A 19,451-nucleotide genomic window follows, 5' to 3' on the forward strand; every position below is an offset into this window, starting at 1 on the left:
GGTTATGTGAAAAGTTGCCAAACAGGCTGTCAAGGGACCAAGATGAATGTGTGCATCAAAAGCGAGCTTATTCCCCTGTTCATACGGTCAGCTCCCTGTCCAAAGAGGATAGTTGTAGCCAAAGGTTGGTGAGGCCGCGCGACTGTGACAGTTCGACTAGCTAGAGTCACCGGGCATGGTTTAAACACCAAGAAAACGCAGCTACAGGCGCGCGCGGCGGAGCCTTGCGGTTGCAGGGAGAGAGGGGAGAGGGTCCCTCCAACCGCGACATGCTGCCGCGCTCCCACTCGCACCCCGCGCGGCGGCGCTCCGGCCTCGGCCCGCAGCTCTGCGCCGTCGCCGCGGCGCTGCTCCTGCTCCTCTCCCTCGCCGTCCTCCACTCCCGCCTCTCCTCCTCCTCGCCCTTCCCGCTCTCCTCCTCGTCCCGCTCCTCCGCCACCGACTCCGCCGCCACCAACTCCACCGCTCTCCTCGCGGACGACGACGACGACCCTGTGGCCGCCGCGCTCGACCCCGACCTCACCCTCGCCGCCGTGACCACCGCTGCCGCCACCGAGGGCGCCGCGGCTACCAACCCCGACGACGACCGCATCGACGAGCTCGACGTGCTCGACGAGGACGACTCCTCCGCCGTCACCGACGCGGCCGACGACGTGCCCGCCTCCGCCACCGCCGCGTCCTTCCTCTGGGACCACGCCGCCGGCGTCGCCCGCCTCCCCTTCCGCCTCCCCCCCGCTGGCGACTCCCCGCCCGTGGGGTTCCCCCACTTGGACTCCCCGCGTCGGATCGCCGCCGCCTCCTTTGGATCCGACGACGAGCCTGTGGATCTGGAGCTGCGGGTGGAGATCTCGTCCATCAGCGGCATTGAGGACGCGCTGCTCCTCAAGCCCGCCTCCGGCCGTAGCGAGACGCGGCTCCGCTCTGGTTGGGCGCGGTGGCTGGAGGGGAAGGCGGACTACCTCCGGCGCGATCGGATGCTCAGGTCCAACTTGGAGTTCCTCAATCCTCGCAACCACCCTCTGCTCCAGGACCCGGACAGTCCTGGTCTCACTTCACTCACCCGTGGCGACCGCATGGTGCAGCGGTTGCTCATCTCAGAAATTGAGAAAGACTCATCCAAGAATTTTGCCCGGCGGAGCCTCAAGTCGTCCGACAATGAGCATGGAATAGGAGCCATTCTGAAGGAGGAGCCGGAAGAAGTTAGGAGGTGGGGACACTTTCCAGGAATTGATCCACATTTGGGGTTCTCAGAGTTCATGGAAAGGTTCTTTGAGCATGGCAAGTGCTCCCTGAGGGTGTTCATGGTATGGAACAGCCCTCAGTGGGCGTATGGTGTTCGGCACCAGCGTGGGCTCGAGAGCTTGCTCCTGCAGCATCCTGATGCCTGTGTGGTCATGCTGTCGGAGATGCTGGAGCTGGAGGCCTTCCATGAGTTTGTGAAGGAAGGGTATGTTTCATAACCTGCTCATTCACTGATGCTTCTTTAGATTTAATTTGCGAGTGACAGCTGAAGTCATACAACTTTGTAGTGTTCGTAATAACTACTCCCTCCGTTCCAAAATAGATGACCCAACTTTGTACTAACTTTAGTACAAAGTTGGGTCATCTATTTTGGAACGGAGGGAGTAGTATTTAATTAATGAGATCAGCCAACTGTGAATAACAAACGACGGAAAGATAATACTTCCAACATGAAAGCGTGAAGTAACTAGAACTAGAACCACTTGGTGCTACACGGTATTTTTCTTTCTTTGTACTACTATATTTACCAGCTATTTGAGGAAATGTGTCACTTCTGGGGAAAGAACACCATGTTTTAGAACTATTGCTGGCATAAATGTACATGTACTTAGTAGAAACTGTCGTCGAAGGGAATTGAAATCTCTAGTCTCTGTCATTGCATTTCGAATCCCACCCTTCACATGGTCATTCTCTTTTCTAACCCTTGGATTAAAAGTGGCTTAGGTCCACACCTGTGCAGAATATTGTCTTCGCTATTTTACTCCTTAGCGTATACTCCCTCCGTTCCTAAATATTTGTCTTTTTACAGATTTCAAATGGACTATCACATACGGGTGTATATAGACATATTTTAGAGTGTAGATTCACTCATTTTGCTCCGTATGTAGTCACTTGTTGAAATCTCTAGAAAGACAAATATTTAGGAACGGAGGGAGGAAGTTTATTGTGTTCTTATCCTCCCAGATTATTCCTTACTAACCCCAGAATAAATTACTAATTGAACCCCAAGCCATCCAATAAAGTATACATGAGTAGGATAACGGTACATTCTTGTGCTTGCGTTTGCATGTTTGGTCAGCACCACACAAGATTCTAACTGAGTGTTTAAAGTATTATATTCTGTTTACCTATACTATTAACATTGGCTGGATTAGTTGTACAAGCATAAAAACATGCCCTCACCTCTTAGATTACTGCTCCCCAGCTCTGTTAGCATTGGCACATCAAGTGATATCTCAGCTAGCTATGGTGTATGATACAGATCAGACCTAGTCTGAATTAATTAACTTCCTTAAATATCACAAATGATGCACCTTTAGGTGCTTTAACCTTTGCTATTTGCTATCCAACGTAGTTGTTTGCTGCAACTTTGCTTGCTTTTCTAGATTTATCCACTTCAAAAGGTCATTTGATGGTTGTAATCTGCATATTAGGTCAGCAAGATCCATTCTCTAGTAGTCCGTAAATACGTAATTGATGGTCTGGAATCCCAAGGAACATTCTGCAAAGAGCAATACTCAATTAATGCGCGCCTGTTTTTTCTGGAGTTTGTGCCGCAGTATTTATATGTAAATCATACACCATACCATGAATTTTACATGGTTAATATACTGGAAGCTCATGTTTTTTTACCAATGGATACAAACACATATATGGACAACTGAATACCCAACAAAAGTAAACAGCATCAATTAGTGAATCATCGTGAAGGCTCTTTGTTTCAATGGCTGGTGTCCTTTGGTGACTTATTGCTCGATTACCATTCCAAAAAGAGCAAACCATAGGGGGAGAGCTAGGCGCCGGACGACCGGCCCAAATTTTGGCCGGTCGCCGTGCAGCCACATGATGTGCGCGCTCGTAACCACAGGATTCAGCCGCTACGCCTTCGTGCATGCCCTCTTCTTGCTAGCGGCAGTTTCTCCTAGCCCCTGCTTGGTCGTCTCCCCCGTGGCCTCCAGCTTGTAGCTCCATGGCGCCGCTCGTTGGCTCGCCGGGGCCCCTTGCCGGCTTGACAGTTGCAGCGCTGGTGCCCACGTGGTTCCACCCCCTATGCAGCAAATCGCGCTGTCGGTTCCAGCAACCAGTCCACCGGTCGTAGCATCCTCGGCCAGTTGGTCCTCCGCCATAGGCATCGCCGTAGCTGGTTGCAGCAACGGCGAGTGCCGGTTCCAGCATATGCGCGTCGCGGTTGCAGCACCCTTCTTAGCCGTGGTCACAACCAGAAGCTGGGGAAGAAAGGAAACGGGTGGATGCGCGTGGCCCGGAACGGATAAGACACAGACGAAGACTTCTTTCGTGGGTCCCACCGAACACATGCTGCTACACGAGCGAGGCGGCGTGAGCATCGCTGGACCGATTTGCGTGGATATGGAGTGTACGATCTGATGGAATCGAACGACGCACACTCGACTGGCGCAAGACTTGTCCGATCGACTGGAAGGGATCGTTTCCCAAATCATAGCTAATCTGTTCACATTCTTTCTGTGCTCGAGTATTTGTTTAAAGCATACACCATATCACGAATTTTACAAGGTAATATATTGGAAGCTCTTTAGATGAATAACTAATGATTTACCAAGAGAAGGTGGTTTTTACTGATGGAGTGTATTACATATGTACAACTAAATACCCGCCTATAAAGTAAGTAGCATAAGTATTGGATCATTTTAAATTATCTACCATCTGAAATTTTCTATCTTTTATTTCAGTGGCTGCATTGTTTATAAGGCGTCCTGCCTTAGACGCTTAGGCATCGCTTAGGCGATAAGGCGCCCTGGCAGCGCCTTACTAATATGCCCGCTTTAGGCGCTTAGGCATCAGACTGGCTGGTTTCCTTTGGTGACTTATTGCTTGATTACCAGACATTTGAGATCTTCCGAATAGTCATTGCATCTTATAACATTTCAAAAGCGATATTTTTTTCACTTGCCATCCATGGACAGATGTGTTTTCTGCGCCGAAATGACATCCTTCTAAGATATCATCTATACTTGTGTTGTAAACATGTGAAACATCAGCTATACTAGCTACAGCCCATGGGAACAATGAAAGATGCTGCAGCCGTAATGGCTATTCAGATAGACATGTTCAATTAGTTTGGAGAGGATTCTTTTTCTGTTTGATGATGATTCTGTTGTACGCATGCACCTGTCCAGCCATATGGGCAAGCAATCCAAGTACCAACAACTAGCAGCAGAAAGTCCATTAGTTGTACGTTTGGTTGATTAGTAGTTCCAATTTATCTGCAGTTAGAATCCACATTATTGTAGTTACGTTGTTAGGGCTACTGCCTATAAGAATGGTGCCCCATCTATCTTTGAGTTCAAGGATTGATATAGTCCATAGTGTGTAAAGTTCTGTCGTCGTCTTCCTTGACCATTCTAGACTCGTTTCTCCCTCAACTGCTGACCAATTTCTCCCTTGACTGGTGCCCCCCTTCATATGGCTTCATTCAGCTTCATGTGTTGCCATCCGACCTCTCGCCAAAGGATGTTTACCTTGTTGCTGAATGTCCATGGCTACCTGTTTACAGGGAAGCCCAAGCCATGTGACCGCTTTTTGTTCCCCCTCTTCTGCAAGTTGTTCCCCCGTATTAGTTTGTCTACAACACCCTCCTTTGCCGTGAATATTGATGTGTTCCATATTTGTCTGCTCCCTTCCGCGCCATGTTTATACAGTGACCTACAGTCAAGAGACAGATACACTGAGCTCTGTTACAATTTGTTGATCTTATTTGGTGTTTGTGCACCATGCAATGTCATGCATCTTCTTTACTTGTTTGTAATACTCCTGCGAAATTTGTAGCTCGGAAGGTCTTCTTAGTTATGCCCCCTTTTTTCACCATTTTTTAGTGGCAGTTCATTTTTTAGTTTTTAAGGCGGACTGGACCCTCAGAGCAACCCTAGGAGAAGGAATCCCTGTCTGGTTTTGAATGCCCCATTCTACATGTGAGTGGTTGGGTGTCCAAATACACTACATAGGCCTTGTCAAGCTTTCAGCTAAGACACAAGTAGGACATCGATTTGTGTTGTTAGTAACTCTCTGTAACTTAATATAAGACCTTTTTTGACACAGTGATAATGTCAAAGAACGTCTTATATCAAGTTACAGAGGGAGTAGTATCTACCATGTGAAGAAGCCAAATCATGTGCCCACAGTTAAATTCTCACTAAATCATACAGCCAAGCTAGAATGTCTATTTGCTTAGAATATATGTACTCAATATTCTGAACACCGTCTTGTATTTAGTGTATATATGACCACCAATATAATGTGCATTTCATGTTGTAGATCTTATGAATAATTGTTTTCGCTACAGTTGTCTCAGCATCATCACTCATAATTAATTTCTCCTCTTTCAGACACAAGGTTGCAGTTGCAGTGCCGAATCTTGATGAACTTTTGGAGGGCACACCAACCCACATTTTTGCATCGGTGTGGTATGAATGGCGGAAAACAGTAAATTACCCCTTGCATTACAGTGAGCTAGTACGCCTTGCTGCTCTGTACAGGTAAGAAAATAATAGCACTACATACTAGTGCCAACATTTCTTGATTACATGCATAGTTTATTTGACAGCCTGTTAAAATTATCTAGAGAAAAAATGGAACTATTATGCTTTTCAAAAGGTATTATATCCATATAGAGTTGTGGATGAATCTGCACCAGCAATGAGTAGTCAAGTGAATACACTAGCAATGAATAGTCAGGTAGAACAGTTAGAGTTACGAAAAGAGCCTTTCATTTGGAAACAGTTTACCCCCATTGCCATTGAAAGCAGATGAACAGTTAGTTGTTAAATCTAACAGCACTCCAGATCAGTTAGAACTTAAAAATACAAGTGTACAACTAACATATAACAAACAACAACAAAGCCTTTAGTCCCAAACAAGTTGGGGTAGGCTAGAGGTGAAACCCATAAGATCTCGCGATCAACTCATGGCTCTGCACATGGATAGCAAGCTTCCACGTATCCCTGTCCATATCTAGTTCTTTGGTGACACTCCAATCCTTCAGGTCTCTTTTAACGGACTCCTCCCATGTAAAATTCGGTCTACCCCGACTTCTCTTCACATTCTCCGCACACTTTAGCCGTCCACTATGCATTGGAGCTTCTGGAGGCCTGCGCTGAATATGCCCAAACCATCTCAAACGATGTTGGACAAGCTTCTCTTCAATGGGTGCTACCCCAACTCTACTAGTATATCATCATTCCGGACTCGATCCTTCCTCGTGTGTCCACACATCCATCTCAACATACGCATCTCCGCCACACCTAACTGTTGAACATGTTGCCTTTTAGTCGGCCAACACTCAGCGCCATACAACATTGCAAGTCGAACCGCCGTCCTGTAGAACTTGCCTTTTAGCTTCTGTGGCACTCTCTTATCACAGAGAATGCCAGAAGCTTGGCGCCACTTCATCCATTCGGCTTTGATTCGATGGTTCACATCTTCATCAATACCCCCATCCTCCTGCAGTATTGACCCCAAATATCGAAAGGTGTCCTTCTGAGGCACCACCTGCCCATCAAGGCTAACCTCCTTCTCACACCTAGTAGTACTGAAACCGCACATCATGTACTTGGTTTTATAGTTCTACTAAGCCTAAACCCTTTCGATTCCAAGGTTTGTCTCCATAACTAACTTCCTATTTACCCCCGTCCGACTATCGTCAACTAGCACCACATCATCCGCAAAGAGCATACACCATGGGATATCTCCTTATATATCCCTTGTGACCTCATCCATCACCAAGGCAAAAAGATAAGGGCTCAAAGCTGACCCCTGATGCAGTCCTATCTTAATCGGGAAGTCATCAGTGGCGACATCACTTGTTCGAACACTTGTCACAACATTATCGTACATGTCCTTGATGAGGGTAATGTACTTTGCTGGGACTTTGTGTTTCTCCAAGGCCCACCACATGACATTCCGCGGTATCTTATCATAGGCCTTCTCCAAGTCAATGACCATCTTATGCAAGTCCTTTTGCTCCCTGTATCTCTCCATGAGGTGTCGTACCAAGAAATGGCTTCCATGGTCGACCTCCCAGGCATGAAACCAAACTGATTTTTGGTCACGCCTGTCATTCTTCTTAAGCGGTGCTCAATGACTCTCCCATAGCTTCATTGTATGGACCATCAGCTTAATTCCACGGTAATTAGTACAACTATGAACATCCCCCTTGTTCTTGAAGATTGGTACTAATATACTCCATCTCCATTCTTCTGGCATCTTGTTTGCCCGAAAAATGAGGTTGAAAAGCTTGGTTAGCCATACTATCGCTATGTCCCCGAGGCCTTTCCACACCTCAATGGGGATACAATCAGGGCCCATCGCCTTGCCTCCTTTCATCCTTTTTAAAGCCTCCTTGACCTCAGACTCCTGGATTCGCCGCACAAAACGCATGCTGGTCTCATCAAAGGAGCCGTCTAGTTCAATGGTAGAACTCTCATTCTCCCCATTGAACAACTTGTCGAAGTACTCCCGCCATCTATGCTTAATCTCCTCGTCCTTCACCAAGAGTTAGTCTGTTCCGTCCTTGATGCATTTAACTTGGCCAATATCCCTGTCTTCCTCTCTCGGATCTTGGCCATCTTATAGATGTCCCTTTCGCCTTCCTTCGTGCCTAACCGTTGGTAGAGGTCCTCATACGCCCGACCCCTTGCTTCACTGACAGCTCGCTTTGCGGCCTTCTTCGCCATCTTGTACTTCTCTATGTTGTCTGCACTCTTATCCAGGTATAGGCGTTTGAAACAATCTTTCTTCTCTTTAATCGCCTTTTGGACATCATCATTCCACCACCAGGTATCCTTATCTTCGCTTCTCCTTCCCCTGGACACTCCAAACTCCTCCGAGGCCACCTTATGAATGCAAGTCGCCATCTTCATTCACACATTCTCCGCATCCTCTCCTTCCTCCCAAGGGCCCTCCTTAATGACCCTCTCCTTGAACGCCTGAGCTACCTCCCCCTTGAGCTTCCATCACTTCGTTCTAGCGACTTTCGCATGCTTATCCCGCTGGACACGAATCCGAAAGCGGAAGTCAGCAACCACCAGCTTATGTTGTGGTACAACACTCTCTCTAGGTATCATCTTACAGTCTAGGCACACACGCCTATCTTCTCTTCTCGAGAGGATGAAATCAATCTGGCTAGAGTGTTGGCCACTACTAAAAGTCACGAGATGTGATTCTCTCTTTTTAAAGAGGGTGTTAGCTACAATCATGCCGTAGGCCAGAGCAAAACTTAAGACATCTTCTCCTTCTTGATTCCTGATACCATAGCCAAAGCCCCCATGCACCCGTTCAAAACCTGTGTTAGATATACCCACATGGCCATTGGGGTCTCCTCCTATGAAGAGCTTCTCGCCAATCGGTACACTCCTAACCATGTCTTCCAGGCCTTCCCAGAACTCCCTCTTGGTGTTTTCATTGTGGCCTACTCGCGGGGCATACGCGCTGATAACATTGAGAACTAAGTCCCTGTCGGCGTTCTGGGAACGGGGGTCCCCAGACTTGCCTGCCTGCGGCCCACAGCGTGGCCAAGCAGCAGGCCGTATGACCCATCTTCGTCAACAAGGCACCCAAGACCCTCGCGAGGGTCCAAGCCTCGCGAGGCGGACGACGCAAGACCTCCTCTGGAGTAGCCTAGCCAGGCAGGCTCACGAGGAGCGGAGATATCAAGGCAAGGCAAACCTCACGAGGCTCTCGTGACATGAGCCATGACGAGCGGTACCAGGCGGGCGCCAATGCGCGCAGCATTCCTATTTCCTCTTCGGTGCTAAGGAGGCCAGCGCAGGCGAAGAGTACCGAGGCATCAGGCAAAGGTTGCCATATTGGTGCAACGAGACCAAGACCAGGAGGACGGCAAGGCGGAGGTCATCGTGGAGCCCAAGACGGCGTCACCTCAGAGCTTTTCGCAGGCGAAGACCGCTTTTGTCAGGATAGCTTGTACTAGCTGTCCCCCTTCAAATTTGCCCGCCGTTGTTGGCTCCCTTCCCGCTCAATATTTGGGAAGAGGACCAGGGCCTATATAAGTAGAGCTAGCCACCACAGTAGGAGGCAACTGATCCGGAACTGGTTCAGATCGAATCCTCACGCCACAAGTTCATACGCACAAGAACACCTCAACCTCAGGAGGCTGTTCTTCCCTTGTACTGTTCATCCTCAGCCCAAGAGGCAATCCACCACCACCACACTGGAGTAGGGTATTACACCACAACGGTGGCCCGAACCAGTATAAACCTCGTGTCTTTCTGTGTTGCGAGTTCGTCGAGTTCGTCCGCGAGATTTTAGCGAGCTAGAGCGTAGATCGGTAGGAGGGAGAGACTTCGTGCGCACCCCAGTGTTCGAACCTTAAGGGTTTGCCGGAACCCCATATCCGACATTTGGCGCGCTAGGTAGGGGTGCGCCGTAGTTTCCCTTCCATCAGTTCGTTGCTCCATCGTTCCGTCGTTTCCATGGCGGACGCTCGCCGTGCTCGAGCTGAGCGTCGGGCTGCCCTCTCCGCCCGCGTCGCTCAGACGGCTCCCGTAGGCGGGCCACCTCGTCGTTCTCCGTCTCCCGCTGCCAACGCTGCCACCGGCCCGGCGGGGAACGAGCAGCAGGCGTCCTCGCTGCATCCTTCGGTGCGGCAAGACGGCCGCACCGCTACTCCATCACTTACCCCTGCCGGTTCTTCATCTCACGCGCACCGCGCTCCCATGGAGGCACGGGCCGCGCTCATCGCGACGAACGAGCTCCTGCGTTACCGCCCCGTCGACGACCTCTATGAGGAGTGGCTCGACCGCGTCGCCGAGCTCGTCCGCGCCGCAGGGGCTCTCCGGCGCCGTCCCACTCTCTGCCTCCTCCTCAACCGGCCGCGGGCGACTGGGCTCATGGCGTGCCTCCACCACCTCAACCCCAAGACGGTGCCTTGGCACCAAGGCGCGCGCCTCCGCGGCATGATCCACCGGGCCCGGCGCTCGCGCGTGAAGAAAGAAGCTGCCAAGAAATCCCGCGGCCGCGAGAAGCTGCACCGGCGCTCCCCGCGCCACCTCGTCAAGACCGCGTGCCGCATGCAGCGGCGCAGCGCGGACCTCGCCAAGACCAAGCTCCACCTCAGAAGCGGGCCCCGGCGACCATGGTCGGCTGCCGCACCTTCACCCCCGAACTGCGTAGCGTCGCCTAGCCAGGCAAGTTCAAGCCAGATCTGCCTCCTGCTACGACGGCACCGCCGACCCCGCGGAGTTCCTGCAGCTCTATGAGCTGAGCATCGAAGCGGCCAGCGGCGACGAAAAAGTCATGGCGAACTGGTTTCCCATGGCTCTCAAGGATGGGGCCCACTCCTGGCTCCTGAACCAGCAGCACGGCTCGATCTTCTCCTGGGACGAGATGCGCGACCGCTTCGTCGCCAACTTCCAGGGCACTCGCGACCGCCCATCGGCCGCGGGTGATCTACGCCGCTCAAGCAACAACCAGGAGAGACCCTCCAGAAGTACATCCAGCGCTTCAACAACACCCGCCTCAAGATCCCCAAGGTCACGGACGAAGCCATCATCTCCGCGTTCTCGGACGGCGTCCGTGACGTCAAGATGAAGGAAGAGCTCGCTATCCACGAGGAGCTCTGCACATCTTAGGAGCTGTTCAACCTGGCGGCCAAGTGCGCAAGAGCTGAGGAGGGGCGCCTCTCTCTCCTTGAGCTGCCAGCTGCAGGAGCGGAGGAGAAGAAGGCCAAGGCCAAGGACGTGAAGCGCAAAGAGGCGGTAGTGCTCGCAGCGGAGCCCGACACCAAGCGAGGCAGAGATCAGCCCGAGTCATCCAAGAACGGCCGACCGTTCTGCGCCTTCCACAACCTGAACACCCACAACACCAGCGACTGTCAAGAGCTCAGAGCCATACGGGAAGGACGCTACGGTCGACGCCCCGAGCGCAACGATCGGGGCTACGGCCGCGGAGGAGGACGCGGAGGCGGACGCTGGGACGACCGTGGCCCGCGCCAGGAGTGGCGCGACCGGCCTCGTGAGGACCGCTGGCAGGATCAACCTCGCGAGGGCGCCTGGAGGGACCCGCCTCGTGAGGATCGCCCCCAGGGCAATGCCGGTCTTCCCCCGCTGCCACCACCAAGAAGGAACGACGACCACCACCAGGACGAGGGGGCTGGGGGCTTCCAGGAGCCGTGTGCGATCGCCTGCATCTTGGGCGGTGCCCAGGCCCCAGCCTCTCAACGCATCTTCAAACAGTTCGCTCGCGAGGTGAACGCGGTGCTCCCCAAGCTCGAGGCCACGTGCCCGCTCAGGTGGTCCCAATGTGTCATCACCTTAAACTCGGCAGATCAGCTCAAGTGCGTAGCCACCGCTGGCGCCCTCCCTATGCTGTGCTCCCGTCATCAGCAATGTGCAAGTCACCAAGACTCTCATCGACGGCGGCGCAGGGCTCAACGTCCTGTCCGTCGACACGTTCGACAACCTCCAAGTGCCATATGAGTAGCTCTAGCCAACCAAGCCTTTCTTAGGAGTGACCGACGGTTCCACCACACCGATAGGGCAAGTCCGCCTGCCTGTCACCTTCGGGGAGCGCAAGAACTATCGCACCGAGCTCATCAACTTCGACGTCGCGCACATCCTCCTGCCGTACAATGCCATCCTCGGGTATCCAGCCCTGGCCAAGTTCATGGCAGTCACTCATCACGGCTACAACGTTCTCAAGATGCCAGGAAGTGGAGGGATCATCACTGTCCCGTGTGAAGAGAGGGATGCGGTGTGCTCCCTTGAGCGCGCCTTTCAAGCCGCGGCAATCGACAACCCCGACAGCAGAAGTGAAGGCCCTCCGGAGACCATCCCCAAGAAGAAGTTGCCGCGCCGCACAGGACCTCAAGAGGATGGTGTCGCGGCAGGAGCCTCATCAGGACCAGCGCCCGCTCCAGGGGCGCCTCCCTCCACCGCATAGGAAAGCGCGCCCGACGCCCTCCTCAGGCAGGGCTCGGGGGCTCTCTTCCGGAGAGCCTCAGACCTTGCCAACCTCACGAGGGAGGCGCTTGGGCACCACTTGGAAGCGTGCCTCACGGCACACTTTCCTCAGGAGAGCACAGGGCAAGGAGTGCCCACCACCCAGGAGTTCATCACCAAGGCCACCCAGGAACTGCAAGAAGCAAGAGCCATGCGCGGCCACAGCCGCTCACAAGGCGTAGCTCCCCATCCAGGCGAGGATGCCGGGCTGCGTGTCTGCGTCGACGTCCCAGGGCTCAACAGGGCCGCATCTCAGGAGCGCTTCTGGCCATTGCGTGTGGGCCGCTGTGAGGGCCCACCACACAGCTACGTTCGCATGCCCTTCGGCTTGCCGAGCGTGGCGACGGCCTATCAGCGCAACATGCGGCAAGTCCTGGCAGCTCAGGAGGCCAGGTTCCACGCCGTCCTGGAGAAGATGGAGACGGTCTTCAGGGAACCTCCTGAACCTCCGGAGCCTCCCGAGGCTCAGGGTCCTGGTGGCTCATGAGGAGCCATTACTTCAACGCGCGGCTTCAGCTGCACCAACTCTACTTCGTCTACAGAACCAGGTGATACCTTCCAAGTTCGTTTAAGCTGGGAGCGCCCCACGGGCTGCATTATTCCCAGGCCACATGGGTCCGTCACTGTGGCATGTATCCCTTTTGCTTAAGTCTTTAGCTTACCTTGCTGGGGGCGCCCCTCGGGCTGCATCATCCCTGAGCCGCTCGGGCCAGACCCGGTGACGTATCTTTCTGCATTTATCCAAGTTGACCTGCTCTTCATGCTTAACCTGCCAACGGCTATCACCTGCTCGATCATCGCCTCCCCCGGGGGCCTTCACACAGGCACGGCGCTGGTGCATGGGTCCGTCCCTGCCACACTGACAAATCTGAGTCGTCGAGCTCTGGCTCGCGGCACGCACCGCGCACGTCACCTCACCAGGCCCTCAGTGCCTTCACCTCACCCAGAGCAGCCAGCGGCAGGCTAACAGCTGTAACGGCAAACCATGTTTCTTCTTGTGCCTGCTCACAGGGATCCCGAGGGAAGGATAGCAGGCGGCACCGCGAGTCTCTTTCTCTCGTGCAATTCGCTTGCGCGTTAAAAGGGGGGCTCCTGAGCATCGCGACTCAGGAACTCTTACTGGCTCTTCAGCCCTCACCCCTTGGCCTTGACCACGGCATCGCGACCTGGCATACCAGCGGCGACTGAGCTCGCTCGAGGGCCGGGACCTGAGGACGTAGAGCACTAAGGAGAGCATGAGGGGAGAGGAACTCGTATGGGCCGACCTGGCTATGCCACGCGAATTGGCGCGCAGCCCTAGCGCAACATCAGGAATCACCGTGAAGTCAGCAAGATAAGTTTCGCCCCAGGATCGGCTAAATATCTGGGCCTAATGGTCATTCGCGCCGTGCCGCAGCCCCGTTGTGGCCAAGTCATTTTCCTTTCTTTCCTCCTGAGCATCACGCCTCAAGGGCTCTTACTGGACCTCGGGCCGCACACCTCCTGGCCTTGACCACGGCACGCGACCTGGCATACCAGCGACGGCTGTAGCCTGCCTGGGGACCGGGACCTGTCAGCGTAGAGCAACAAGCCATCGCGAGGAAAGAAAGGGGGGACCAAGCCTTAACGGGACATGCACTCACCAAGTTTTCATAACAAGGAAGATAAGCACCAAAGACATTACAGACCCTTACATGCCCCCACGGGGTGATTCATGATTCTTCGCAGGAAACAAAAGCTGACACTAAGGGGAATCCTATCTACACCCTTCCGTGGTAGATGCCATCATCAACAGTGGGCCACGGGAGGCCGGCGCCAACCCCATCCAGATCAGCGGCGACGGCCGGACGCCGCAACCCTGCTCCGAGCGCGGCGAGAGCTCGGGGGCACGTAGCTGTCGTCGCTCGTCTCCGGAGTCTCGTAAAGCTCAGGAGAGCTGCCGGACTCCCAAGGGCTACTGCTGTTGGAGTAGCTGCGGGCGGGGCGCGCGTCGGTCTGGCGCTCCTCCCCAGGGCAGCACTCCAGGCGGCGGCCCTCGGCGTCGAAGACCTTGAAGAAGAGCGTGGAGGCGCTGTCGTACTCGAAGTGAATCGCGAGGGCTCCCCTCGCACGGCAGACCCGCGTGATCTCGCCCCAGCCGCGAGTCATGAAGATCTTGCCGGTGGGGACCGCTTCGATCTCCGCTCCGGTCGCCGGAGCGCTGCAGTTGGCATGCTGCAGCCAGAGCTCGAGAGGCCCCCTCGGCGGCATCTCGTCGGAGAAGAACCGCGGGAAGCGGATCCAGGAGCTTGGAGGCATCGGCGCCCACAGCACCAACTCGCGCGAGGAGTCCGTGGCGTGGACCCTAGGGGCGACGGCACGTGGCGCAGCGGCTCTGCACGTCGCTCCAACCTCCCGAGCCCTCGGCTCGGGCGTACAAGGGTAGCAGGTACCCCGGAGGAGGCCGCTCGCACCAAGGCCTCATCACCACCTGCATTGCCGCTTCATCACGGCGATGGATCGACCTCTTCTTCGGTGGAAGTGGCCCCGGATCGTCACAGGGAGCTTTTCCTTTCTCTTCGGTGGAAAACCTTCTAATGGGCGCCATTGTTGTCAGCAGTGGAGCAAGGAGGACGAAGCAAGGAGGAAGAGATGGGCAACGGGGGCTCCGCCCCCTCCCCATTTATAGCAAGAGCAGGCAAACGGCGTCTCCCACGATCGCAGGTAATGATGGTTTTCCTTGCATGTCGCAGGGACTTGTCAAGTCGTGCAGTTGCCGAGGCAGCGTGGGGAAGCGGAGACGCCCACGTCCAATCAACCGCCACGCGTCGACCGAGGCCGCAGGCCTGTTGGGGCCCGCGGTGCTCCGAACTTGACCCTTGGCTTCGCCGCGAAGCCAAGCCCGAGCGCACCTTGGGCCCGGGGGCTACTGTCGGTGTTCTGGGAACGGGGGTCCCCAGACTTGCCTGCCTGCGGCCCACAGCGTGGCCAAGCAGCAAGCCGTACGGCCCATCTTCGTCAACAAGGCACCCAAGAACCTCGCGAGGGTCCAAGCCTCGCGAGGCGGACGACGCAAGACCTCCTCTGGAGTAGCCTAGCCAGGCAGGCTCACGAGGAGCGGAGATGTCAAGGCAAGGCAAACCTCACGAGGCTCTCGTGACGTGAGCCATGACGAGCGGTACCAGGCGGGCGCCAATGCGCGCAGCGTTCCTATTTCCTCTTCGGTGCTAAGGAGGCCAGCGCAGGCGAAGAGTACCGAGGCATCAGGCAAAGGTTGCCATATTGATGCAACGAGACCAAGACCAGGAGGACGGCAAGGCGGAGGTCATCGTGGAGCCCAAGACGGCGTCACCCCAGAGCTTTTCGCAGGCGGAGACCGCTTTTGTCAGGATAGCTTGTACTAGCTGTCCCCCTTCAAATTTGCCCGCCGTTGTTGGCTCCCTTCCCGCTCAATATTTGGGAAGAGGACCAGGGCCTATATAAGTAGAGCTAGCCACCTCAGTAGGAGGCAACTGATCCGGAACTGGTTCAGATCGAATCCTCACGCCACAAGTTCATACGCACAAGAACACCTCAACCTCAGGAGGCTGTTCTTCCCTTGTACTGTTCATCCTCAGCCCAAGAGGCAATCCACCACCACCACACTGGAGTAGGGTATTACACCACAACGGTGGCCCGAACCAGTATAAACCTCGTGTCTTTCTGTGTTGCGAGTTCGTCGAGTTCGTCCGCGAGATCTTAGTGAGCTAGAGCGTAGATCGGTAGGAGGGGGAGACTTCGTGCGCACCCCAGTGTTCGAACCTTAAGGGTTTGCCGGAACCCCACATCCGACAGTCCCCAACTACCAGCTTGACCAGGATAATCCGGTCCCCACGTCTCTTGACGTCTACCACTCCATACTTGAGGCTCTTGTTGATCAAGATGCCTACGCCATTTCTGTTTGCAGCCGTCCCCGTGTACCACAGCTTGAAGCCGGTATCCTCCACCTCCTTCGTCTTCTGTCCCCTCCATTTGGTTTCTTGGACGTAAAGGATATCAACACCTCTACTCACCGCTGCATCAATTAGCTCCCGAAGCTTCCCTGTCAAAGACCCTACGTTCCAGCTACCTAAGCGAATCCTCCTAGGCTCGGGTAGCTTCCTTACCCTTCACACTGGTCGAGTCAAATGCGCCTTCGCACCCTGCGCATGTACAACTAACATATAGCACTACATAAATAGTCATAAACCAAAGAACATAATTGTTTCTAAATTTTCACATGACATGAAGATTCAAGCACCTAAAATAGGACAACAAAACAGAACAAATTTCATCTTGGACTGCCATAAACTAACAATCAATCCTGATTTAGCTGTAAACATCTGTTCTCTGTTCTCTGTATTTTGCCTATCTTTTTTCGTAGATGAATAGATAATAAAGAACATAAGATTGAAATGTGCTTTACATGTAGTCAACATTCCCTTGATCTCAACGAAAAAATAGTTAATTGTTAAATTTTACCCGAGACTTTCTTTCAGCGAGCGTCCAATTTTTACTGGACCCAAAAATGGTATATGTGTATACTTGTGCGGTGTACTACGGTTGTAGGGAGATAGGGGAGGGATATATACATACATAACAACTTGAATGTTGAGGAGTCGGGTGCCGTGAGAACATAAATGTAATCATGAGTACAGTTTCAAGTTTCTTATTTTTAGGACAAAGTATTGATATATGATCTATGTTCTGCATGCAGATATGGTGGTATATACCTTGACTCTGATATTATTGTACTCAAACCATTGAAATCCCTCCGAAATTCTATTGGTACTGTAAAAGAAGTTTCTAGAGGTTCCAGTTTCAGTGGTGCTGTATTGGCATTTGAAAAACAGAGGTAATGATAGTATCATGTGATCTCGTATATAGCCATTTCCTTTTTTAATTCCTATTTCCCTTACATCTCAAATGGTATACTATGTATTCATGCGTACAAATTAGGCATCAATTTTGGTCTGTCTAGGTCATACTTCTTGTTGTCTTGGTATGTAATTCAATTAATGACGTGCCACAACGCTTGCAGATGTTCAAAGGACAGAATTTCACATACCTGAATTTTCAATTTAAATTAGGAAGTGACATGAATTGTTCAACTATATATTAGCAGTCCATCTCTTTTTAAGGGTAGTTGGATAAACTAGATAATACCCACACGTTGTTGCGGGAATTTATAGCAATAAACTTATAAAGAATAAAAAAAGGGCAGTGTATGTAACTTGGTTTCTTTGTCACTCCTTTAATTGATGATATGCACGCTTGTGCATATTCTAGAAAAAAAGAATATATAAGAATAATATCTCCATATTCTCGCCATATATATAGAGGTGATTGCACTTTATAGCGACTAGTTTTTATAGCTTCAGTGAAGTAATTCTTTGCTAAAACAATCGAATGATGTGGAGGGCGACTGCACGTTATAGTGACTCGTCATTTTCTAGCTTCGGTGAAATGATTTGTTGCTAAAAAGTCAATGATGTGGAGGTCTTGATGAAATGATTTGTTGCTAAAAAGTCATTTTCTAGCTTCGGTGAAATGATGTGCTTATTGGTGGGTGTAGATTATAACGGTGCAGACAATAACTGCTACATTTGAAGGAAAAATCTAATAGATATATTTTAGTCATAAGCATTAGAGTTGTATAATACAGCTATGTTTACTAATATGGAGTATATGTATTGTAATCGCATCTAGCCGTATTGGTTGTTGGGAAATGTGGCTAGCTTAATTAAAATCAGACAAAGTTAATGCTATCCTATCATGTAACAGGGACACAAATAGGTACAACACAAAATCCTAAAATCATAATTTTGGATGTTCTGTCAAGGCATTAACAACTTGAACATGCAAAATTTTATTGTAGCACAATGTGTTTTATGAGGTTTGGTGTCAAATGCAATGGCTTGAATAATGAATTAACATTCTCAAGCTCTTCTAATACTTCTAACTCATGCATGTAGTTTCATACATTACTTTTGCTGATGCAGCCCATTCTTGCTCGAGTGCCTGAAGGAATGGTATTCAACATATGATGATACTCTCATTCAGTGGAATGGTGCTGAACTTATGACAAGAGTAATAAGAAATCATTCTGACAGTGATCCAAATAGGGAGCACCTTGAGATACAGTTGGAACCCTCATTTACATTCTACCCCATAAATTCTACGGATATCAGTAGGTATGTAGTTTGTCCATCCATTGGTCCTTCCATGGTCAGCCAATTTGTTCAGCTTTACTATTTGGAAGTAATATTCTGCTCTAAGCTATACAATTGTTAGTCTATACATCAAGGTTTGATCTCAACCAGCAATATGAACTTTACCAACTAAAATATTTACACTTATGTTGTAGTACTCTTTCCTCTTGTCACCCCTTTGTTTCATCAAAGTTGTCTCCTACTGCAGAACATAGCTTTCATGTTTTCCGACTCTGATGCTCTTGCGAGTTGTAATTGCAGCAATGTTTGTTAATATGCTTCTTGGTCCTGAACAGTTATTGCAAAATTCAGTCTGTGGACTTGATGCATGTCAACCATTCCAAAAGTTTAGCATTTAGCATTTACCCCCGCGAAAGAAGTTTACTACTTTGCATATAAGATTGTTAAAGGACTTGTTTTCAAAAAACATGAAGTAACCCTTTTTTCTTCAGATAGTACTGGTTAAATTTGTGGTATGCATGCTCATTGCAGTATTGATGTACTGCAGGTACTTCTCAGAACCAGACAGTACGGCTGAAAGAGCACAACATGATGCTCTGTTTTCCAGGATTCTGAACTACTCTACCACTTTCCACTTCTGGAACAGCATTACATCTTCTCTGGTTCCTGAATCCAACAGTCTTGTTGAGAGAATTCTTAACCATTACTGTCTCCATTGCCTTGATGTTCTATAGTTGGTAGCAACCTGGAGTTCCCACGACGAGCTTCATATTGGTTTAGAATACATATACAGAAGAAATTCGCCAGTCTAATGGGTACAAAATATGGCTAGTATACTGTTGAAATCTGCCTAAAAAGTGTAACGGGGAAAATATTATGGTGGCATTGTAGATATATATTCTTTTCAACAGGGTATCGGTGGTGATGCTACAACCAAGTGCAATTTTGGTGACTTTGACCCTTTTGTTGTTGGTGTTGATAGGAAATCTGCTTACTGCAAATATTGAATTCAACAACTTGGGCATTTGAAATTAAGAGGTTTGAGTAAATGAGTGTTTTGATATTCATCTTT

The 19,451-nt window shown here is 51.2% G+C and overlaps 1 protein-coding gene across 1 annotated transcript; it reads left to right on the forward strand.

The window, feature by feature from the left end:
• The first annotated feature begins 97 nt into the window (after window positions 1-97).
• On the forward strand, window positions 98-19,446 carry LOC123052418 (uncharacterized protein At4g19900). Its single transcript, XM_044475590.1, has 5 exons — window positions 98-1,447; window positions 5,604-5,753; window positions 16,924-17,061; window positions 18,209-18,400; window positions 18,927-19,446. Exons 1-5 carry the CDS (start codon window positions 270-272, stop codon window positions 19,111-19,113), a joined length of 1,845 nt encoding a protein of 614 aa, XP_044331525.1. The 5' UTR covers window positions 98-269; the 3' UTR covers window positions 19,114-19,446.
• The last annotated feature ends 5 nt before the right edge of the window (window positions 19,447-19,451 follow it).

Source organism: Triticum aestivum, chromosome 2D (assembly GCF_018294505.1).
Source record: "Triticum aestivum cultivar Chinese Spring chromosome 2D, IWGSC CS RefSeq v2.1, whole genome shotgun sequence".
NCBI lineage: Eukaryota > Viridiplantae > Streptophyta > Magnoliopsida > Poales > Poaceae > Triticum > Triticum aestivum.